Source organism: Manis javanica, chromosome 5 (assembly GCF_040802235.1).
Source record: "Manis javanica isolate MJ-LG chromosome 5, MJ_LKY, whole genome shotgun sequence".
In the NCBI taxonomy this organism is placed as follows: Eukaryota; Metazoa; Chordata; class Mammalia; order Pholidota; family Manidae; genus Manis; species Manis javanica.
This window is the reverse complement of record NC_133160.1, coordinates 11,952,302-11,975,264: the sequence shown is the minus strand read 5'-3', so window position 1 is coordinate 11,975,264 and position 22,963 is coordinate 11,952,302. Positions and strand designations below refer to the sequence as shown.

At 38.1% G+C, this 22,963-nt stretch overlaps 1 protein-coding gene and 1 pseudogene across 4 annotated transcripts in view; one reads left to right on the top strand and one right to left on the bottom strand.

Annotated features, from left to right (window-relative positions):
• The window catches only part of NCOA3 (nuclear receptor coactivator 3), a 132,938-nt gene that overhangs the window by 101,365 nt on the left and 8,610 nt on the right, over positions 1 to 22,963 (top strand). For all 4 annotated transcript variants that reach the window (XM_073236477.1, XM_073236473.1, XM_073236475.1 and 1 more), the window contains 15 exons: positions 585 to 689; positions 1,546 to 1,718; positions 2,215 to 2,315; positions 3,582 to 3,756; positions 4,130 to 4,318; positions 4,488 to 4,589; positions 7,532 to 7,672; positions 7,962 to 8,109; positions 8,871 to 9,259; positions 9,446 to 10,314; positions 11,084 to 11,216; positions 12,206 to 12,400; positions 12,796 to 13,050; positions 13,171 to 13,297; positions 14,495 to 14,666. In XM_073236477.1, the coding sequence (XP_073092578.1) occupies positions 601 to 689; positions 1,546 to 1,718; positions 2,215 to 2,315; positions 3,582 to 3,756; positions 4,130 to 4,318; positions 4,488 to 4,589; positions 7,532 to 7,672; positions 7,962 to 8,109; positions 8,871 to 9,259; positions 9,446 to 10,314; positions 11,084 to 11,216; positions 12,206 to 12,400; positions 12,796 to 13,050; positions 13,171 to 13,297; positions 14,495 to 14,666 (3,258 nt within the window). In that variant the 5' untranslated portion in view covers positions 585 to 600. The remainder of the gene's footprint in view (positions 1 to 584; positions 690 to 1,545; positions 1,719 to 2,214; positions 2,316 to 3,581; positions 3,757 to 4,129; positions 4,319 to 4,487; positions 4,590 to 7,531; positions 7,673 to 7,961; positions 8,110 to 8,870; positions 9,260 to 9,445; positions 10,315 to 11,083; positions 11,217 to 12,205; positions 12,401 to 12,795; positions 13,051 to 13,170; positions 13,298 to 14,494; positions 14,667 to 22,963) is intronic.
• Positions 4,596 to 7,350, bottom strand: LOC140849424 (small ribosomal subunit protein eS1-like; annotated as a pseudogene).

Here is a 22,963-nt window from a genome sequence, read left to right as displayed (position 1 = left end):
TCCCTGCAGTTTTATTGTTGTACATTTACACCCTAAGCAGCATGTAGTGAGGGTTACATTATTTATACAATCTAGGTTTATTTTAAAGTAACAAGAAAAATATTGGGTGTTAAATATTGATGAAATGGTCTAAAGGAAAAAAATGTGCTATTTTGAAATAACCTGAAAACAATTTAGACTTTTGTCATTTGAAGACTCCTTACCAATGATAAGATAAGCTCTTATTTGGGCTTACTTGGGTATAAATAAAATTTATATCAGTTGGAGAATTGTATCAATTGGAGAGTTGAAGATCTACCTTGTTATTAAATATGAAGAAGATGCCCTATTTGTGAGGTATTTAATATACACATTCTTAGTAGGACTTGAGAAATGTTTGTCTTGGGGTTGGACATCCTGCGTAATTAAAGTGGAATATGAACTCTTGAGGTTGTCTTCAGAATATTCATTTATGATAATATTAAGAATTAGTTAACCATTTAGGGAAAATGGTTCTTAATTAAGGGTGCAGTCATTCAAGCTTATAACACCTTTATAAAGTTGCAGGTATTTTAGAATGTTTTTATTTAATTATTCTTTCTTAGTTGCTGATGTGTAGTCATGATGAACGGATTAGGAGACAACTCCTTGGATCCACTGGCCCCAGATTCACGAAAACGCAAATTGCCATGTGATACCCCAGGACAAGGGTAGGCAATTTATTTCCTGTTGCTTCACCAAGGTCTCTTCCCCTGCCTTTATATTTTTGGTTTAAGGAGAACTGTTCATTTTTCAGTTATTTACATTTTCTGGTTAGAATTTTCTTTTTCTCTTTGCTTAATAGTATGATTTTGCTTTGTAGTAAGTAGGGTGGTACAGTGATGAGATGGACATCCGTATGATGTAAGAGTAGCTTTGTCAATGATTCAGATAGAATTGAGACTATCATACTAACAGTCCATGATACTGGTAAGAAGCATTTATCAGTGGAAAAGGTAAGAGTTAGGAATAGATAACCAAGATTAGTACAAGTAAGAGTCTTTATTATCCTTTAAGAACGTGTTGTAAGTTGATATTTTGTCAACGTGTGAGGCATTATTCTTTTCCTGAATGAAGTTATGAGTTAAGAAATAGAAAGAAAATAACTATTTTATTCAGTGATACTCTGGCTTTTTAAAAAGCGTCTGTCAAGGTCAATATGACTTGAATTTTAACATGATAGTTGTAGAATAAAAGCCTACAATTCATAAGACTTCATCATCAATAAGTAGCTACGACTATTTTGTTAGTTGTTTTACTGTCTGTATGAGGTAAAGACTATCCCCGTTTTCTAGATGATGAAACTGAGGCCAGCTCTGTCCAAGGCCACTGGGCAAACAAAAAAGTGGAATTTGAATTCAGGTTTGCACGCATTGTACATTATCTACTTTCTCAAGACAGTGTTTTGATAGTTTCTACTGGCTAAATTTAGTGTATTTAGACATGTAGGTAATGGTGTTATGTAGGGACTGATTCTGCTCACGGCTGTTTTGATAGGCATAGTCATGCCTTTTTTTCCCCCCTCAGTCTTACCTGCAGTGGTGAAAAGTGGAGACGGGAGCAAGAGAGTAAATATATTGAAGAATTGGCTGAACTGATATCTGCTAATCTTAGTGATATTGACAATTTCAATGTCAAGCCAGATAAATGTGCAATTCTAAAGGAAACAGTAAGACAGATCCGACAAATAAAAGAGCAAGGTAATACAAAGTAAGAAAAACATCTTTTAGAAGGAACTTGTTAACTGTGTTTACATTTGCCTATTTGCTACCTTGTTGCTTAGGTGGGGACTATTAATTGGGGCTAACCTATGTGGGAATGGACAGAGATGAGTTGACTACCTTTGTTTTTTAGGAAAAGTTAGCAGAGAATTGGAAGAAGGCCAGTGTAGCTCACCCTGTGACATGTTAGTTCCCTTTCAGAAAGCCCTGGGCTAGTACCTTTAGTAGTGAAAGAAAACTTAGGGTATCATCTGCACTCCTGGGTAACCCTGAAGTTTAATTTTAACATTGAAAAATTGTAGCATAATGAAAAATGAAAAATCATTTTCTTACCAGAACTATTGTGTATGTGCAATTGCATGCATGTGTGTGTTTGTATGTGTCTCTTTGTGTCTATTCTAGGGACTGTTCAAAGGTGGATGTGATCTATAACTGATATATGTATTATTTGTAGTACTGCCTTCTGTCTTTTCAGGAAAAGCTATTTCCAATGATGATGATGTTCAGAAAGCTGATGTATCTTCTACAGGACAGGGGGTTATTGATAAAGACTCCTTAGGACCACTTTTGCTTCAGGCAAGTACAAGGTTTTAGTTATCCAGTAAGCTGTGTTGATTCAAAAAAAAAAAGTTGATGAAATTTTGATTAGGAAGTAGTAGAAAAATTTTTTTATGAGACAGAACTCAGTATTGTCAGTATGATGGTAAAATGCTCTTATGTTTACAATATACATAACTCAGGAGGCCCTGTGGCATCTCCCCCCAACCCCAATAAAAATGGTTGCAAACCTGAGAAAGAAAAGAAAAAATACAAAGAAGCTGGAGAAGAAAGGTGACCCATAATTTTGCAAAGCTAATATTTAGGTATATTTTAGCTCAGACTTTTTTGTGCATTTTTAGCATGATTTATTATATGATACACTGTAGTTTTATATTCTTGAGGAGTTTTTAAGAATGAAAAATGCACATTGTTTTCTAAGAGTAGTTGTTTTAAGTAGACTAACCTATAGCACTTATAGAATGTCTCTCTACAGCAGGGCCTGAAGCTCTTCATAAAATTTACTTGTCAACATCTTTTTTGTTTGAGCTAGTTTGCTCCAATACATCTTAGCTGATCATTTCAGTTCTTTGTAAAGTTTCATTAAGGAGTGGTATAGTTCCAGTAGCTTTACTTGGTTTCAAACGGAAAAATGGGAAGTCCTAAGGCTGATTTCCTTATTTTTAAAATCTGCTTTCAAGATGTAATTTTTCAAAAATTAGACATTAATTCAGATTTCATGTCAACCATATACATTTTTTTCAAATTGTCTTTTTATTTCCCATAAAACCCTATAGTAATGGTGCTAATGTTAATAGAAATGGTAGCTGATGGTTGCAGTAATTCTTAAATCAGCAATGGGCATTTTAAATTCTACTTAGTACTAAAGCTGGTGTCTTAGTCTGCTAAGGCTGCCATAACAAAATATTACAAACTGTTTGGCTTAAAACCAGAGAAGTTTATTTCTTACTGTTCTGGAGACTGGAAGGCCAAGATTAAGGTATTGGCAGGCTTGGTTTCCCTAATACGTCTCTCTTTGGCTTGTTATGGTTGCCTTCTGTGTCTTCACATGGCCTTTTCTCTGTGTATGTTCATCCCTGGTGTGTCTCTCTCTCTTCTTATAATACCACCAGTCCTGCTGGATTAGAGCCCTACCCTTATGACCTCATTTAACTCTAATTACCTCCTGGAAGGCCCTATCTCCAAATACAGTCACATTGTGAATTAGGGCCTCAACATAATGAATTTTGGTGGGGATATAGTTCGCTCCATAATTGGCAATAATATTAACATATTTTACTTTAGGCATTGGATGGTTTCCTGTTTGTGGTGAATCGTGATGGAAACATTGTATTTGTGTCAGAAAATGTCACACAATACCTGCAGTATAAACAAGAAGACCTGGTTAACACAAGTGTTTATAGTATCTTGCATGAAGAAGACAGAAAAGATTTTCTCAAAAACTTACCAAAATCTACAGGTAGGTCTTTAGTTTGTATTTTCTAAATAAGTCAAAAAATTTTTTTTCTTGACCATTTCTTAGAAAATTGAGTGTACTTTGGAAGCCAAGTGATCAAACTTGTATAGAGAGGCACACAGTTAATAGCAAAATTTTCAAATATGACTTTGGTGAATATAGAATTTGGCATACATTTCATAGGACCAAAATATACAGTGAGTTATGAAATATATAGTGAGATTTTTGTTGAAATTCCAATGATTGCCACTTTGAAATGTTAGTGCAGAAATTACTATGGAAAACATATGTAATGAGAAAATACAGCTTAAATTCTTGATGGTTATGGACTGATTTGCCAGCTTTTTAAAAACTCCTTTGAATTTGTTTTCCAAAGTTAATGGAGTTGCATGGACAAATGAGACCCAGAGACAAAAAAGCCATACATTTAATTGCCGTATGTTGATGAAAACACCACATGACATTCTGGAAGACATTAACACCAGTCCTGAAATGCTCCAGAGATATGAAACAATGCAGTGCTTTGCCCTGTCTCAGCCACGAGCTATGATGGAGGAAGGGGAAGGTAGGAGCAATCACGTTTGTGATGTATATCAGTCAAATGGCAGACACACTTGTGGTTTTATAATTTTTATTGTAATTCTTGTACTGAATTCCATGTCTTCACTCGCCTATTGAACAGACATATCCAAAGTTTAAATATAATCCTTATCTGGTTAAATTTTTTCTTGTAGATTTGCAGTCCTGTATGATCTGTGTGGCCCGCCGCATTACTTCAGGAGAAAGAACATTTGCATCAAACCCTGAGAGCTTTATTACTAGACATGATCTTTCAGGTAAAAACTTCGTGAATGTGTATGTTCACATACACATTTTGTTCATTTTGAAAATTTTACAAAATTAACTATTTCTTTAGCCCACACTGTCATTTAAGTGCTTACACCCACTGTAATGGATGTTTTGCATGGACTGTTTCCCATGTTCCTTATGCAGCTCTAATAGAGATGCACTAAAACTCTTGGCATTTTGAATTGGGTATATTTGACTGTTAAAATCTCCTCACATAAACAATTAAAAAATAAATGTAGGGGCACCTGGTTTTCTCTCCAAATAACATTTCAAATCAGAAGTTAACTCCCTAACTTCAAACCCATTTTTCACAAAGAAACAAGTTTTCAAAATACAGGTAATTTAATGAGAATTCCTGGGAGTAATTCTTGACATCAACACCTATCCTCCTTTTTTGACCATGGGATAAAGAATTAAAGCCAGTGTAAGTGATAAGGCACAGTGATAAAATTAAACATGACAGTATTTTCTGTGTTCAACTTCAGGGTCACTCTTGTGATCATCTAACCGTGAATGGTGATGTCAGGGGTTTGTCATATCCAGAAATGAGAAAACAGAGGTCTGGTGTCAGAGAGGTTGGGTTGCTTGTCCAAGGTCATGGCTATACGAAATAGAATTTATATCTGCATCTGCCTGACATGAAAGCCTATTCTGTTTGCTTTATGTCTACCATGTGGACCTTCAATAAGTAATTTGATAAAATGGAGTAGCTTTAGATAAACATGTAATACAGCTATAGTATGTGAGTATATACACACGTGTTTTTATGTATATTATATACACATACATGCATAGTAATATTTTACTGTAAAACATGGCTCTTTTCACTCAGCCATTTTATGCCAGGCTCAGTTACTTGTCTTGAGGCTGCTTGAGATAAATTTTTGCAGATAAAAAAAAAGTAGCAAAAACACTACTTTGTATTAGTAAGTTTTCTCTTTACTCCCTTGATTGAGAAAATCAGATGTGGTGACAGGAATTTTTATGTGTTGTATTTACTCTCCTTGTAGAGTAGTTCTTTCTCTGCATCTGTTACTATTTGGCAGTATAAATTTTCTCCCTAAATAATAATACTTTACATTTTGTAAATGAAAATACTAAATAAAACGTCTTTACTTAAACAAATCAGTGAGTATAATTTTTAAGAATCATCTCATCAATATTTTCCCTTACTATAAAAGTCATATGTATTTATTATAAAAGTTAGAAATTACCAAGAAAAGTCAAGTACTCATTTAGCTAACATCTGTAGGTCATCTTACCATAGTTACAGTTGGTACCTTCCAATTGCGACCTGTTCTTTCATAGGAGATTTTTTGCACATTCATTTCTTTGGCATCTGGAGGGCTTTTTACCCTTTTCCATGATGTGTTTCATTTAATAAACTTTATCTGAGCATCTAGTTTGCATTTGTCATGTCATTTCAGAGCTAAGCTCAGGGGAGGTGGTTGAGGACAGATCATCCTTATTCTGGGCACAGTACACAGTGTTCACTCTTTCCAGGAATTATCTACCTTTTTCCTAGTCATTTTTTCCCCCCACTAACAAGATTTTTTGTCATTAAAGATCTGAATTTTAAACAGATTCCTGGGCTGGTGGCTCTTTCCATCAAGCTTATCCAACATTAGTGCCTTTCTCATCTTCAGTAGCTTTTCCAGAACTATCTTTCATCTTGAAACTCCATGAGTTTACCCAGTCCAAACTTGATATTCTTCAGCATTTTTACTTTTCTGTCAAACACATTGTGGAGAGGATAAGTTGATTGATAAATCTTTTCTTTATCTTTCCCAGTCTGTCTGGAGTCAAGGTATAGCCCATTTCTTTCAGATCATTTGTCATCTTCCAGATTTGGCAGACCTGTTGCTGCTAAGCATCAGAGGTTGTCTGGATGCCCTCTGCAGAATAGATAATAAAAAAATAACTGTTGGTAGTCTTGACAACAACATGAGCTTCAGTCATAGTCTGACATTTTTTGACCGTGGAGCATATTTTGTCATGGATATCTGTGTGATAGATGTTGATTGCAGCTTTGGTCCTGGGCATAATCAGTATTATTTTGAATTTTCTAAATGCAACTTAAGCATTCTGCATAAGTGTCAGCAAGGCTTGCTTTAAAACACAACTCTTGAGGCCATCATAGGCAGTTTTGGTCCTTGAGTCCTTGTGACTGTTTGCCCAGTGTTTCTTACATTGAACACAGCTGGTGTTTTCTTGTCATACCAGTCTTTCTTTGTAAATGTGTCAACTGTTTTCCCCTTATCTCCCCTTTTGCCACTTTTTGTAAGGTGTTGATTCTTGCCAGCTGCCCTGGTACTACTCAGAAAGTGAAAAGGCTTAGCCAGTTTTTAAAAGGACCATTGTCATGAAACCTTCATTTCATAACATTTTCAAATTGTATATATTTTGTCTCTCAAGCTAGTGTATTTGATGTTAAGCAAAAGTTGTTAGAAATTTCTGGACTGTGGAAATGAGTTTGATTAACCCTCCTAGTTTCAGATTTTAAGTGTCCAAAAATGCAGTTGCCTCTTAGGTGGAAAGAATTCTCCCCACCCTTGCTTACGCAGGTGCTTTCTCTTATTTCACAGTTGCAGGGACAGTATACTTCATTTGAACAATTTTATTGGTAGGTGTTGTTTTTTCCCTTTAAATGAAAATGAACATGAAGTTATGTGGACATGTTACATTCTGTGCATTCAGAAAGTAAAAGGAATTGTGTGATGTACTCTGGTAGTCTTTATAGCAGAACATTTAATGTAAGAGTATCCTGCAGGACTGTATCCTTAAACAGAAAAGCTATACATAGAACAGAAATTTGAATCAGAAAAGGTAAAGATTTAGTGTCTTTTAAAAAATTTTTAGTGCTAGGCCATAGAGTATGCAGCTCATAAATACATGTGGGTTGGATTTAAACCTTTATATTCTTTAATAGGAAAAGTTGTTAATATTGATACAAATTCACTGAGATCCTCCATGAGGCCTGGCTTTGAAGATATAATCCGAAGATGTATCCAGAGATTTTTTAGTCTTAATGATGGACAGTCATGGTCCCAGAAACGTCACTATCAAGAAGGTAAAGAATTTTGAGGTTGACCTTGATCTTGTTTGTCATTGTGTTTGGTATGCTATAAAGCACTGAGTATATATACCTGACCATAGTTGTTTTGTGCACAACTATGGGGTATGAGAATGATTCTTCAGCATTCTTATTTTAGCCTGTTCATAATTTTGGTGTAGGTTCAGTCTTTCACTGGATTTTGAAAATATTACACTAAAAATATACTTCCTCTCTCTCCTCTCTTATATGTATGTGTATGTTTTGCCATTTGTAGTTACTAATAATGGGATATTTTCCCCAATAGCTTATATCCATGGCCATGCAGAAACCCCACTGTATCGATTCTCCTTGGCTGATGGAACTCTCGTGACTGCACAGACAAAAAGCAAACTCTTCCGAAATCCTGTAACGAATGATCGTCATGGCTTTGTCTCAACCCACTTTCTTCAGAGGTAGTGATAGATGACTGTGTCACACTGACTATAGCAGTGTTCTCAAGATGCTTTATTATTAATGTAAAAAAGGGAGAAAATTTCACAACAGAAAAAGGAAGGTTGTTGGGTTTTCTGAAGTAAGTTTAAATTCCTGGATTATGATATGTTTTCTTCAGGGTTATATATTTTTATGTGAAAATGAGGATTTGTTCACTAAAAAATTATTTCCTGGGAAATCTGGGAAATGGGAAGGTTAATGGATAAAAGAGCTGATAAAATCTGACTACCTCTGTTACCTTTCATTTCTAATAATATATTAACCTTGTTTTTAGGGACTGAATTTAAAATTTGAAGGTAGATGTTTAAAGTATAATCACTATTGCTGTTGCTAAAGGCAATTAAGCAACATATGAAGGAGCAAAATATTCATCCATTAATTATGTTCAGTAGGTTGCAGGCACCTCTAGGTTAACCCCTAGGTAGACATCTATATGGCAACTCTGGTAAAGCCCTGCTGAGCTTCCAGTTAACATAGCTTTTTGACCCTCTACAATACTGTGGAGAAGTCATCTAGATTCTGTTGCTTACTATAAAATATGTTACTAGGTCAATAATTGATCAGTATTTAGATTGGAATTGTCATCAGGTATTGGAATGGCACCTAGGAAATCAAGTTCCCAGGCACTTATTTCATCCTTTTAAAAAAATGTCTGATTCAGGGCTTTAATGCATGCCTATAATATTTCAGTAACAATTTTGTTCTCCTCCTTTATTTGCAGGGAACAGAATGGGTATAGACCAAACACGAATCCTGTTGGACAAGGCATTAGACCTCCAGCAACTGGATGCAACAGTTCGGTAGGTGTAATGAGCATGTCGCCAAGCCAAGGTTTACAGATGCTGAGTGGCAGAACTTATGGCTTGGCTGACCCCAGCACCACAGGGCTGAGTGGAGCAAGGTATGGGGCTTCCAGTAACATGGCTTCAGTGAACCCTGGACCAGGCATGCAGTCACCGTCTTCCTACCAGAACAACAACTATAGTCTCAACATGAATAGCCCTCCACATGGAAGTCCTGGTCTTGGTTCCAACCAACAGAATATCATGATTTCTCCTCGTAATCGTGGGAGTCCAAAGATGGCCTCACATCAGTTTTCTCCTGTTGCAGGTATTTGTTGGCATTTCCTTTTCTTCTCTTTCCCCTACCCCCACAGCAATTCTTTTCTTCCATTACCACTGTAATTCTTGATTGTTAAGTTAATTCATTTGATAACAGAAACTTTGAAGAGTTAAGTGGTGTTTTGTTACAGCATCTGAGTCTTAATTCTTTTCCCTAATTGTTATCCAAATCCAGGTGTGCATTCTCCCATGGGTTCCTCAGGCAATACTGGGAGCCACAGCTTCTCCAGCAGCTCACTCAGTGCCCTTCAAGCCATCAGTGAGGGTGTGGGGACTTCTCTTCTGTCTACTCTGTCTTCACCAGGCCCCAAATTGGATAACTCTCCCAATATAAATATAACTCAACCAAGTAAGGTGAACAATCAGGATTCCAAAAGTCCCCTTGACTTGTATTGTGACCAGAATTCAGTGGAGACTTCAATGTGTCAGTCAAATAGCAGGGATCACCTCAGTGACAAAGAAAATAAGGAGAGCAGTGTTGAAGGGTCAGAGAATCAAAGGGGTCCCCTGGAAAGCAAAGGTCATAAAAAATTACTGCAGTTACTTACCTGTTCTTCTGATGACCGGGGTCATTCCTCCTTGACCAACTCCCCTCTGGATTCAAGTTGTAAAGACTCTTCCATTAGTGTCACCAGTCCCTCCGGTGTCTCTTCTTCCACATCTGGAGGAGTGTCCTCCACGTCTAATGTGCATGGGTCACTGCTGCAAGAGAAGCACCGGATTTTGCACAAGTTGCTACAGAATGGCAACTCCCCAGCTGAAGTAGCCAAGATTACCGCAGAGGCCACAGGGAAGGACACCAGTAGTACTTCATCTTGTGCAGAGGGAAATGTCAAGCAGGAGCAACTGAGCCCTAAGAAGAAGGAAAACAATGCACTTCTTAGGTATCTGCTGGACAGGGATGATCCTAGTGATGCCCTCTCTAAAGAATTGCAGCCCAAAGTGGAGGGCGTGGACAGTAAAGTGAGTCAGTGCAGCAGCTCCAACGTTCCCAGCTCCAGTCAAGAGAAAGACTCTAAAATTAAGACAGAAACCAATGAAGAGGTAATTTGTTTCTTTGGACTTCACCATTGCATTTCTGTGTTAGAAAGAACATATTATACACATGTTCATATCTTCTGTTTATTTAATGGAAATTAATCTTTGGGGCTGCAGTAAAGTATATTATGATGCAGTTTAGAACTATCAGATGTGTATGTTCTAAAATGTGACTATAACTGGTTAATAGCCAATAATTTTTCATGGAGGTGTTTATTATTGAAATGAGTGGATTGCATCATTAAGGGTGTGGTGGAAAGAAACAGGAGAGAATAGTAGTCTTGGAGAACTCTGTTAGGATGTCTGTTTAATTTTAACTTAGTGTTCTCCAAATTTACTAACCAAAAGCCCTTTTTAAAGCTTGTCTATGAATATCTGTTGAACGTCAGCTTGTTGTTTTTATTGTTAATCAGACTGTTGTCATCAGGTATGTGTAGAGGCAGATGTCTCTGTGAGCAAGTGAACCTGACTAATATTAGCTGGCAAATATCTTGTAGTTTGAAAATTAACCTTGAAGTGTAAAGTTTAAAAGTGCCCCTTTAAAAGCACCTCCAAACCCAGGGATTTATCTCAGTAGTTTAAACTGTTCTTACTTTTAAGAAAGAGGATTAGGGGTAGGGGTCATAATGAACCAGCCTTTAAGTTGGACATTATCATTTCAGATAACTATTGTATTTTAGGTGTTCCTATGTCATCTATTTTCTTCTGATCAATATGTTTATACCTTTGTATCTAGTATAACTACACAGGTGAATTAAAAAATTTTTATTTTCAGAGATCTGGAGACTTAGATAATCTAGATGCTATTCTTGGTGATCTAACTGGTTCTGACTTCTACAATAATTCCATATCCACAAATGGTAGTATGGGAACCAAGCAACATATGTTTCAAGGACCTAATTCTCTGGGTAAGAAAGAACTATATTTTATTCTTGCTGCCTTTTACACTTCTCTGCACACTTGTATGTACTCTTATTACACTAAGACTAGAATCTAATTATCAGTTATAACTTAAAATGTATACTCTGCCTCTCAGTTTCTTACACTAATTTATAATGTATGTGCTTAAAAAACTCTTTGGACATTTTACTGGCCTTTAAATTTCCCATTTCTAACTAATACTAAGCTAGTAGTCATGGCATTCATAGGAAAATGCTCATCTTTGGTTGTTCCGGACAAGTAGTAGGAACTAGGGCATTATATCTTTCTTAGGTACTGAGAGTTGGATTAAAAAGCAGCTACAGCACAGATCACAACTGTTCTGGGAGACTTTTCCTCTGTGGTGTTTGCCTTTAGGCAGCCTCTTTCCTGTAGCTGTGTGTTCCTCATTCATCAATTCAACAGGAATATATTATATGTAGCAACTGAAAAAGAATACTTCCCACAATTATCTGAAATAGCGGTCATTCATTTTCAGTGGCAGTATTTCCTAAACTGAAATGGACAGTCAGGTCAATCAAAATAGATTGGAAAAAGAAAAAGGTTAGGAGGCAATTCTGCATTTTATTCCTTGTTTGATTAGGAGGCATCTTATCTGGCTACATTTAAATATAAAATTTTAGAAAGAGAAGCCACTTGGTAAGTACACATATGGAAGAACCTCCAGGAGTTTGAAACATTGGTTACATTTTCAGTATTAAGTGCAGCAGAATATGAATGACCTTATCAGGCTAAAGAACAGTGTGCCCAATACTTAAGCCAACATTGAGACTCTTATTTCTACTTTGTTTGGAATGTAAGGTTTTTTTCTTTTGTGCTTAATGTTTATTTTGTAAAAGAAGACACTGTTTTAGTTAGAAAGACATTCTTGGGTGAGTGGTATTTAGGCTCTGTGGGTGATTATTTATGTATTAAATCATCAAAGGAAATTTTATTCTGTGTATCTATGTTTTAACAGGTTTGAGGAGTCCGCAGTCTGTGCAGTCTATTCGTCCTCCATATAACCGAGCGGTGTCTCTAGATAGCCCTGTTTCTCTTGGCTCCAGTCCTCCAGTAAAGAATATCAGTGCTTTCCCGATGTTACCAAAGCAACCCATGTTGGGTGGGAATTCAAGAATGATGGATAGTCAGGAAAACTATGGCTCAAATATGGGTATGTCATTTCTAATTAGTATTTATGATTAAAAATTTCTTTTGGGCAAAGCAAATTTAAAATACTTAAATCTCTTTTAAATCATTGAAGTTTAAGTAATAGGTTTTTGAATAATAGCATAATGTTTCTTTCATGAGTATTCATTTATTCTGTGTCTTGGTTATTTAAACTCTTATGGAGGCTTTTGGTCTAAGACATTTTCTAACCTGTAATGAATACATGGCAGTAGTTGCCTATCAAAAATATCTTAATAGTTAGTTGGCCAGCCCTAATCTTAGGATGACAAAGCATTTTTTTGTCATGGCTGATGTTGTGTATAATGACTGTATCTGTATGACATAAGAAGGATTTCATTATAATATGGAAAAGACCTAAGTAATTTCTCCCTGTTTTAGGTGGACCAAACAGAAATGTGACCGTGAATCAGACTCCTTCCTCGGGAGACTGGTGCTTACCCAACTCAAAGGCCAGCAGAATGGAACCTCTGAGCTCAAACTCCATGGGAAGAGCAGGGGCGGAGTATAGTTCTCCCTTAGCCAGACCTGCAGTGGGTTGCCCGGTGCCCGCCATGCCTCTGCGGTCCAGTAGCATCCCAGGTGCACGGCCAGTGTTGCAGCACCAGCACACACAGCAGCAGATGCTTCAAATGAGTGAGTGTCCCTCCTTCATAAAAAAAGAAAATTAGATGGTTAGGGTAATTTTTGCTACTGGCTTATTTGAAAACTTGACTTGTTTTTTTCTCTCTCTCTTTTTTTTTTTCCCTCTTCCAGGGCCTGGTGAAATTCCCATGGGGATGGGGGTTAGTCCTTATGGCCAAGCAGCACCATCTAACCAATCAGGTTCCTGGCCAGATGGCATGTTGTCCATGGAACAAGGCCCTCATGGGACTCAAAATAGGTGGGGCTGTATTATGTGACTGTAGAAAATGTTAGCAGCAGATGATCTAGGAAAGGGTCAAATCAGAGGGACATACCTGAAAGAGAATGAGAAAAACTCCATGTAACTGAGGTACTTGGTTGCCATCTGCCATCTGGACGTTTCTTGGATAATTGTGTGTAAAAATGAGGCTAAGACAGCAAGCAGTGGCATTCACATGAGGGGGAGGAGATAGACAGAGCTATATTGTTCAACTATCAGGGCCATTAAGTGGTCACATGTGAGATAAATTAGCACCAGTTTGACAGGATAAATGGTGTTCAGAGGGGAAGCCTCAGTTTTCTGAAAAATTAACTTTTAAGGATCAGATAATTGTTTTCTAAAATTATTATTTAAAACATCTCAGGGATGATGGTAAAAATAAACTATAGCACTCTTCAGGTTATGTAAAAGAAAGATTGTGGATTATTTCATTTTTGTTTATCTTGGTCAATAACACATTTGCATAGAAGAGGCCACCTGTCAATGTGAACTCTAATGGAATTCTGTAATAAATTAAAGAAAAAAAATGAATTAATCTGTTGAGCAGACAGCAGTGTAACTACTTAACTTGAATGCTTCTATACCCAGAAGAGACAAATAATTTCTTCACAGAATTTTTCTGAGACAGGATAATAAATGTCTAGCTTCATGCCTCTTTAATATGTTGGAGAACTATGGCACCTTGCTGTGGGTGTATAGAGGGTTTGTATTATATTTGTAAATATGTGAGCTCTGTGGGCCGAGTATAATAAAAAGTTACATTTGACAGGTCCCCAGGCTCAGTTCATTGATAGTTCAACATTTCTATCCTTATTTTCTATTCTTTTATTGAGTTCCCTAACTTACAAGTGTCATAACTACTACCATTTTTATTCTTGTAAGGTCTTGAAGCAGCACCCTTTGCTAACAACTCCTCCCCACCGTGCCCCCCGTCCTAAATGCCTAGAAGCCTAGTAATTACATTTGGGTGGTCAAAGATTGCCTGGTGAGGTTTAAAATTATGCGCCTTAATTCTAAGTTGATGTCATTTGCACTTCTCTGCTACGCAGTTTATTACTTAATGCTTGTAGTATTTATTATTGCACAATAAAAATATTGTGCATAGTTACTATGGCTTTTTTTTTTTTTTTCCAAGAGGGAAAGCACTGTTGAAATTGATTGCAAATTTCTTTTTAGGCCAGTTCTTAGGAATTCCCTCGATGATCTCCTTGGGCCACCTTCTAACCTGGAAGGCCAGAGTGATGAAAGAGCTTTGCTGGACCAGCTGCATACTCTCTTGAGCAACACAGATGCCACAGGCTTGGAGGAAATTGACAGAGCTCTGGGCATCCCTGAACTTGTAAATCAAGTGGGTAACATTAACATGGGAATAGAAGTTTGTGTATGCATATTTACATATGCTTTGTGTGTGTGTGTGTGTGTACATGCTTGCATGTGCACCCATGAAGCTATGCACAAGAATGCCTGTATGTGCATCTTTCCTATTACTAGTGCTACATCATTATATTAGTGGATCCCAGCATTAAATTTAGAAAATACACTTTATAATTGTGATACTACTTCCAGAAAACTACTTTACAAAGATGTCAAATTTTAGGCAGTCTTAGGAATGATCCAATAACATCACTATATGGTTTTAAAATGCTGCTTTTTAGTTGTGTTAGAGTTCTCATTTTTGTAATTACCTTTCTACTACCTAGCCAACTAGGGTATACTCTGAGGAGGTAAGCTTGCTTGCTTTATTTATTTATTTATTTATTTATTTATTGAGAGGGCATCTCTCATATTTATTGATCAAATGGTTGTTAACAACAATGAAATTCTGTATAGGGGACTCAATGCACAATCATTAATCAACCCTAAGCCTAATTCTCAACAGTCTCCAATCTTCTGAAGCATAACGAACAAGTTCGGTAAGCTTTTTTTCATATTAAACAAAACCTGTTTACAGTGGTACATCTGTGAACATCCCAACAATAGTATCCCCTCTTCTGTACAGCCTTATGAAAATACGCTGTTCACAAATCAGTATTTTTGAAACAGATGCATTTTGTAGTGGCTGTTTTCATTTAAAGAAACTGTATGTGGGGTGTGTGTGTATACAGTGATGAGTAGGAGAGATCATCTGAGGTTCTCTGTTTTTGTTGAGACAAATGTATACACAGAGAATTGTACTCTCATGTGGCAAACACTGTCACAGGACTTTTTAAAGGGTGGGTGGAAAACGCAGAGTAGTGTTGATATACACATCTAGGGGTACCAGTTACACGACTCTGGCACTGAGAAGTGGCATCTAACCTGGGTGGGGGGGATGGGTGTGAGGGTTACACAGAGACTGAGAAGATTCACCTGCCCCTTAACATTTCATTTAAGCTGGAAATAGCTTTCTTTGTCCTATTGATAGAATAGTTAATGTCATTAATATAAATACTTGACAATCACGTTACAAAAAAAAAAAGTTAAGAATCCTCTGTAATCCTGGCTCAAAGAATTATTAGTATGATTTTTTTATTTTTTAATTTATCAAATGTACATCACAGTGGTTCAACAGTCCCCCTCCCCTCCCCTCCCCTCTGCCCCCACCCATTCTGGTCCCCCTTGGTAACCACTAGTCACTTCTCAGTGTCTTTGAGTCTTATGTTTTTTTTAATTTTTTAATTTAATTTTATTTTAGTATCATTAATCTACAGTTACATGAAGAACATTATGTTTACTAGGCTCCCCCTTTCACCAAGTCCCCCCCACATACCCCTTCACAGTCACTGTCCATCTGCCTAGTAAGATGCTGTAAAATAACTACTTGTCTTCTCTGTGTTGCACAGCCCTCGCCATGCCCCCCACGCACTATACATGCTAACCGTAATGCCCTCTTTATTTTTCCCCACCCTAATCCCTCCCTTCCCACCCATCCTCCCCAGTCCCTTTCCCTTTGGTAACTGTTAGTCCATTCTTGGGTTCTGTGATTCTGCTGCTGTTTTGTTCCTTCAGTTTTCTTTTGTTCTTATACTCCCCATATGAGTGAAATCATTTGGTACTTGTCTTTCTCCGCCTGGCTTATTTCACTGAGCATAATACGCTCTAGCTCCATCCATGTAGTTGCGAATGCTGGATCTGTTTTTTTCTTATGGCTGAGTAATATTCCACTGTGTATATATACCACATCTTCTTTATCCATTCATCTACTGATGGACGTTTAGGTTGCTTCCGTATCTTGGCTATTGTAAATAGTGCAGTGATAAACATAGGGGTGCATCTGTGTTTTTCAAACTGGAGTGCTGCATTCTTAGGGTAAATTCCTAGAAGTGGAATTCCTGGGTCAAATGGTATTTCTGTTTTAGCATTCTGAGGAACCTCCATACTGCTTTACACAATGGTTGAACTAATTTACATTCCCACCAGCAGTGTAGGAGGGTTCCCCTTTCTCCACAACCTCGCCAACATTTGTTGTTTGTCTTTTCAATGATGGCGATCCTTACTGGTGTGAGGTGATATCTCATTGTGGTCTTAATTTGCATTTCTCTGATGATTAGTGATGTGGAGCATCTTTTCATATGCCTGTTGGCCATCTGGATTTCTTCTTTAGAGAACTGTCTATTCAGCTCCTCTGCCCATTTTTTAATTGGATTATTTGCTTTTTGTTTGTTGAGGTGTGTGAGCTCTTTATATATTCTGAATGTCAATCCTTTATTGGATCTGTCATTTATGAATATATTTTCCCATACTGTAGGATACCTTTTTGTTCTATTGATGATGTCCTTTGCTGTACAGAAGCTTTTCAGCTTGATATAGTCCCACTTGTTCATTTTTGTTTTGTTTCCCTTGCCCGGGGAGATATGTTCAAGAAGAGGTCACTCATGTTTATGTCTAAGAGATTTTTGCCTGCTTTATTCTAAGAGTTTTAGGGTTTCATGACTTACGTTCAAGTCTTTGATCCATTTCGAATTCACTTTTGTGTATGGGGTTAGACAGTGATCCAGTTTCATCCTCTTACATGTAGCTGTCCAGTTTTGCCAGCACCATCTGTTGAAGAGACTGTCATTTCCCCATTGTATGTCCATGGCTCCTTTTTCGAATATTAGTTGACCATATATGTTTGGGTTAATGTTTGGAGTCTCTATTCTGTTCCATTGGTCTGTGGCTCTGTTCTTGTGCCAGTACCAAATTGTCTTGATTACTGTGGCTTTGTAGTAGAGCTTGAAGTTGGGGAGCAAGATCCCCCCCTCCCCCCACTTTATTCTTCCTTCTCAGGATTGCTTTTGCTATTCGGGGTCTTTGGTGTTTCCATATGAATTTTTGAACTATTTGTTCCAGTTCATTGAAGAATGCTGTTGGTAATTTGATAGGGATTGCATCAAATTTATATATTGTTTTGGGCAGGATGGCCATTTTGACAATATTAATTCTTCCTAGCCAAGGAGCATGGGATGAGTTTCCATTTGTTAGTGACCTCTTTAATTTCTCTTAAGAGTGTCTTACACTTTTCAGGGTGTAGGTCTTTCACTTCCTTGGTTAGGTTTATTCCTAGGTATTTTATTCTTTTTGATGCTATTGTGAATGGAATTGTTTTCCTGATTTCTCTTTCTATTAGTGTTCATTGTTAGTGTATAGGAAAGCCACAGATTTCTGTGTGTTAATTTTGTATCCTGAAACTTTGCTGAATTCTGATATTAGTTCTAGTAATTTTGGAGTAGAGTCTTTAGGTTTTTTTATGTACAATATCATGTCATGTGCAAATAGTGACAATTTAACTTCTTCTTTACCAATCTGGGTTCCTTGTATTTCTTTGTTTTGTCTGATTGCCATGGCTAGGACCTCCAGACTATGTTGAATAACAGTGGGGAGAGTGGGCATCCCTGTCTTGTTCCCGATCTCAGAGGAAAAGCTTTCAGCTTCTCACTGTTCAGTATGATGTTGGCTGTGGGTTTATCATATATGGCCTTTATTATGTTGAGGTACTTGCCCTCTATGCCCATTTTGTTGAGAGTTTTTATCATGAATGGATGTTGAATTTTGTTGAATGCTTTCTCAGCATCTATGGAGATGATCATGTGGTTTTTGTCTTTCTTTTTGTTGATGTGGTGGATGATGTTGATGGATTTTTGAATGTTGTACCATCCTTGCATCCCTGGGATGAATCCCACTTGGTCATGGTGTATGATCCTTTTGATGTATTTTTGAATTCAGTTTGCTAATATTTTGTTGAGTATTTTTGCATCTATGTTCATCGGGGATATTGGTCTGTAGTTTTCTATTTTGGTGGGGTCTTTGCCTGGTTTTGGTATTAGGGTGATGTTGGCTTCATAGAATGAGTTTGGGAGTATTTCCTCCTGTTCTGTTTTTTGGAAAACTTTAAGGAGAATGGGTATTATGTCTTCTCTGTATGTCTGATAAAATTCCAAGATAAATCCATCTGGCCCGGTGGTTTTGTTCTTGGGTAGTTTTTTGATTACTGATTCAATTTTGTTGCTGGTAATTGGTCTGTTTAGATTTTCTGCTTCTTTCTGGGTAAGTCTTGGAAGGTTTTATTTTTCTAGGAAGTTGTCCATTTCTCCTGGGTTTTCCAGCTTGTTAGCATATAGGTATTCTCTAATAATTCTTTATTTCTGTGGGGTCCATTGTGATCTTTCCTTTCTCATTTCTGATTCTGTTGATGTGTGTTGACTCTTTTTTTCTCTTTATAAGTTTGGCTAGAGGCTTATCTATTTTGTTTATTCTCTCGAAGAACCAGCTCTTGTTTCATTGACTTTTTCTGTTGTTTTATTCTTCTCAATTTAATTTATTTCTTCTCTGATCTTTATTATGTCCCTCCGTCTGCTGACCTTAGGCCTCATTTGTTCTTTTTCCAATTTTGATGATTGTGACATTAGACTATTCATTTGGAATTGTTCTTCCTTCTTTAAATATGCCTGGATTGCTATATACTTTCCTCTTAAGACTGCTTTTGCTGCGTCCCACAGTAGTTGGGGTTTTGTGTTGTTGTCATTTGTTTCCATATATTGCTGGATCTCCATTTTAATTTGGTCATTGATCCATGGATTATTTAGGAGCATGTTGTTAAGCCTCCATGTGTTTGTGAGCCTTTTTGCTTTCTTTGTACAATTTATTTCTAGTTTCATGCCTTTGTGGTCTGAAAAGTTGGTTGGTAGTATTTCAATCTTTTGGAATTTACTGAGGCTCTTTTTGTGGCCTAGTATGTGGTCTATTCTGGAGAATGTTCCATGTGCACTTGAGAAGAATGTGTATCCTGTTGCTTTTGGATGTAGAGTTCTACAGATGTCTATTAGGTCCGTCTGTTGTAGTGTGTTGTTCAGTGCCTCTGTGTCCTTACTTATTTTCTGTCTGGTGGATCTGTCCTTTGGAGTGAGTGGTGTGTTGAAGTCTCCCAAAATGAATGCATTGCATTCTATTTCCTCCTTTAATTCTGTTAGTATTTGTTTCACATATGTTGGTGCTCCTGTATTGGGTGCATATATATTTATAATGGTTATATCCTCTTGTTGGACTGAGCACTTTATCATTATGTACTGTCCTTCTTTATCTCTTGTTACTTTCTTTGTTTTGAAGTCTATTTTGTCTGATACTGGTATTGCAACACCTGCTTTTTTCTTGCTGTTGTTTGCATGAAATATCTTTTTCCATCCCTTGACTTTTAATCTGTGCATGTCTTTGGGTTTGAGGTGAGTCCCTTGTAAGCAGCATATAGATGGGTCTTGCTTTTTTATCCATTCTGTTACTTTGTGTCTTTTGATTGGTGCATTCAGTCCATTTACATTTAGGGTCATTATTGAAAGATATGTACTTATTGCCATGGCAGGCTTTAAGTTTGTGGTTACCAAAGGTTCAAGGTTAGCTTCTTTGCTATCTTACTGTCTGATGATTCTTTATTTCTCCCCCTTCTTATTCCTCCTCCTCCACTCTTCATATGTTGGGTGTTTTGTTCTGTGCTCTTTTTAGGAGTGTTCCCATCTGGAGCAGTCCCTCTAAGATACCCTGTTGAGGTGGTTTATGGGAGGGAAATTCCCTCAACTTTTGCTTGTCTGGGAATTGTTTAATCCCTCCTTCATATTTAAATGATAATTGTGCTGGATACAGTATTCTTAGTTCGAGGCCCTTCTGTTTCATGGCATTAAATATATCATGCCATTCTCTTCTGGCCTGTAAGGTTTCTGTTGAGAAGTCTGATGATAGCCTGATTGGTTTTTTTTTTCTCTGGCTGCCTTTAATACTCTGTCCTTGTCTTTGATCTTTGCCATTTTAATTATTATGTGTCTTGGTGTTGCCCTCCTTGGGTCCCTTGTCATGGGAGTTCTGTGTGTTTCTGTGGTCTGAGAGGCCGTTTCCTCCTCTAGTTTGGGGAAGTTTTCAGCGATTATTTCTTCAAAGACACTTTCTATCCCTTTTTCTCTCTTTTCTTCTTCTGGTACTCCTATGATGTGAATATTGTTCCTTTTGGATTGGTCACACAGTTCTCTTAATATTCTTTCATTCCTGGAGATCCTTTTATCTCTCTCTGCATCAGCTTCTCTGTGTTCCTGTTCTCTGTTTTCTAGTCCATTAATGGTCTCTTGCATCTGGTCCATTCTGCTTTGAAGTCCTTCCAGAGATTGTTTTATTTCTGTATTCTCCCTCCTTAGTTCTTGCATATTTCTGTACAAGTCCATCAGCATGGGTATGACTTTTGTTTTTAATTCTTTTTCAGGAAGATTGGTTAAATCTACCTCCCCAGATTCCTTCTCAGGAGAGGATGTCGAAGGTGTCTGTGTTAGCCTGGTCTGGATCAAATTTTTTTGCCTTTTCATGTTGATAGATGCAGTGGTATGCTATTGACTCGTCTGTCAGCTGGGAGAGCCAAGACCTTTTCCACTTGCTCCTGGGCTTTCTTTTCTGGGACAGCGGCGACCCCTAGTGGCTTGTGTTGGGCAGTTGTGCTTAGACTGGGTCTGTTTCTTGCCCTGCCGCTATGGAGGAAGCTCCCTTGCTGTGGGCGTGGCCAGCCTCAGGCTGCTACTCTGCTATGGTGGGACGCCGGAGTGGGAACAGATGGCGGGGAGGCTGTTTATCGCCACGAGGGGTCTCAGAGCTGCTGCCCAGGGGGTTAGTGCGCCCGGAGTTCCCCAGGATTCCCAGCTGCTGGGCTAAGTGACCCCAGATGCTTCTGTCTAGCTGTGGGGTCCCTGTCCCTTTAAGACTTTCAAAAAGCACTCGCTTTTCTGTGTCCCAGGGGGCGCCGACTACAGGGACCCGCTCACAGGTCTTACTGTCCTGTTTCCCTAGTATCTAGCACCCCACGCCTGGGTGCGGGTGGCTAGGGCTGGCTATTTAGCAGTCCTGGGCTCCCTCTCCCTCCCCGCTCCGACTCCTCTCCTCCCGCTGGGAGCTGGGGTGAGGGACGCTCAGGTCCAGCCTGGCCGGGGCTTGTATCTTACCCCCTTTGCCAGGCGCTGGGTTCTCACGGGTGTGGATGTAGTCTGGCTGTTGTCCTGTATCTTCTGGTCTCTCTTTTAGGGATAGTTGTATTTGTTGTATTTTCAAAAATCTATATGTTTTTGGGAGGAGATTCCCACTGTCCTACTCATGCCGCCATCTTGACTCTGCCCTCTCCAGTCCTCCATTTCTTGTCTGGGAATTTGCATTTTGGGAGCTGGGCTGGTGAGGTGAGTTGATGGTCATACCATAGCATTAAGATGGAAATTTTATGAGAAATTATATTTTATGAGAAAATGTAAGATCCATTTTCATCCTCTGCATTGCTTCTGCCCTCTGGTGTGCTTGGTGTCTCCTGAGCCAAGGCCCTTGAAGGAGTAGATAGAAGGTACAGCTTCTTGGTGTGGAGTTTGTGAGCAGGCTGAGGGCAGGTAGTTGCCTCTTTGCTCTCTACTCAGACTCCTAACCTACCATGACAGTCCAAGCGGTGTCTTGGAAAGGGTCATAGCAATAGAATGGAAAGGACGGAAGAAAAACTACAGGACTTGACGCTGTGTGTGCGCATGCATACCCACATGTTTGGAAGGAGGGGATGAAGATTGCTGGCTTTTTAGTTCCGGGTGAATGGTGTCGCTGTGTGTGTGTGTGTGTGTGTGTATATATATATATATATATATATATATAGCAAAATATATATATATAGCAAAATATATATATATATATATATAGCAAAATAGGAAAGATAGGAGGAAAATCAGGCTTTTTGGGAGATAAGTTTTTGGGAGTCACAAATTCTGTTTTCTACATGTTAACTTGAGATGCCTGAGACTGCCAAGTAAAGATGATAGGTAGTGATTTATTTTCATAAGCAAAATTAGAGTTCAAAGACGTAGTTGCTAGTGGATGAGAACACCAAAGTAGAAAATATAGCGAGAGAAAAGAAGTCCTAGGACTTGAGCTTTGATGAACTCTCAATATTGTTCCAAGAAGAGGTCGGAGAACTGGGAAGAAACCGAGTGTGGGGTCAGTCACAGTGGAGTCAAGTATGCTTTAAGGTAAGACTCAGTGAGGGTGTTGACTACATCCTTGGCATTCTGAGCCTGTGGATAAGAAGATAAGGGTGGATGCACTACCTGACAGGCTCTTTTCGTCTTAGCATGGTAGGGCCTTCCCTCCTCCAGAGTATTTATTTTTACTACTTTTTCTGTTGCCTGCTGGACA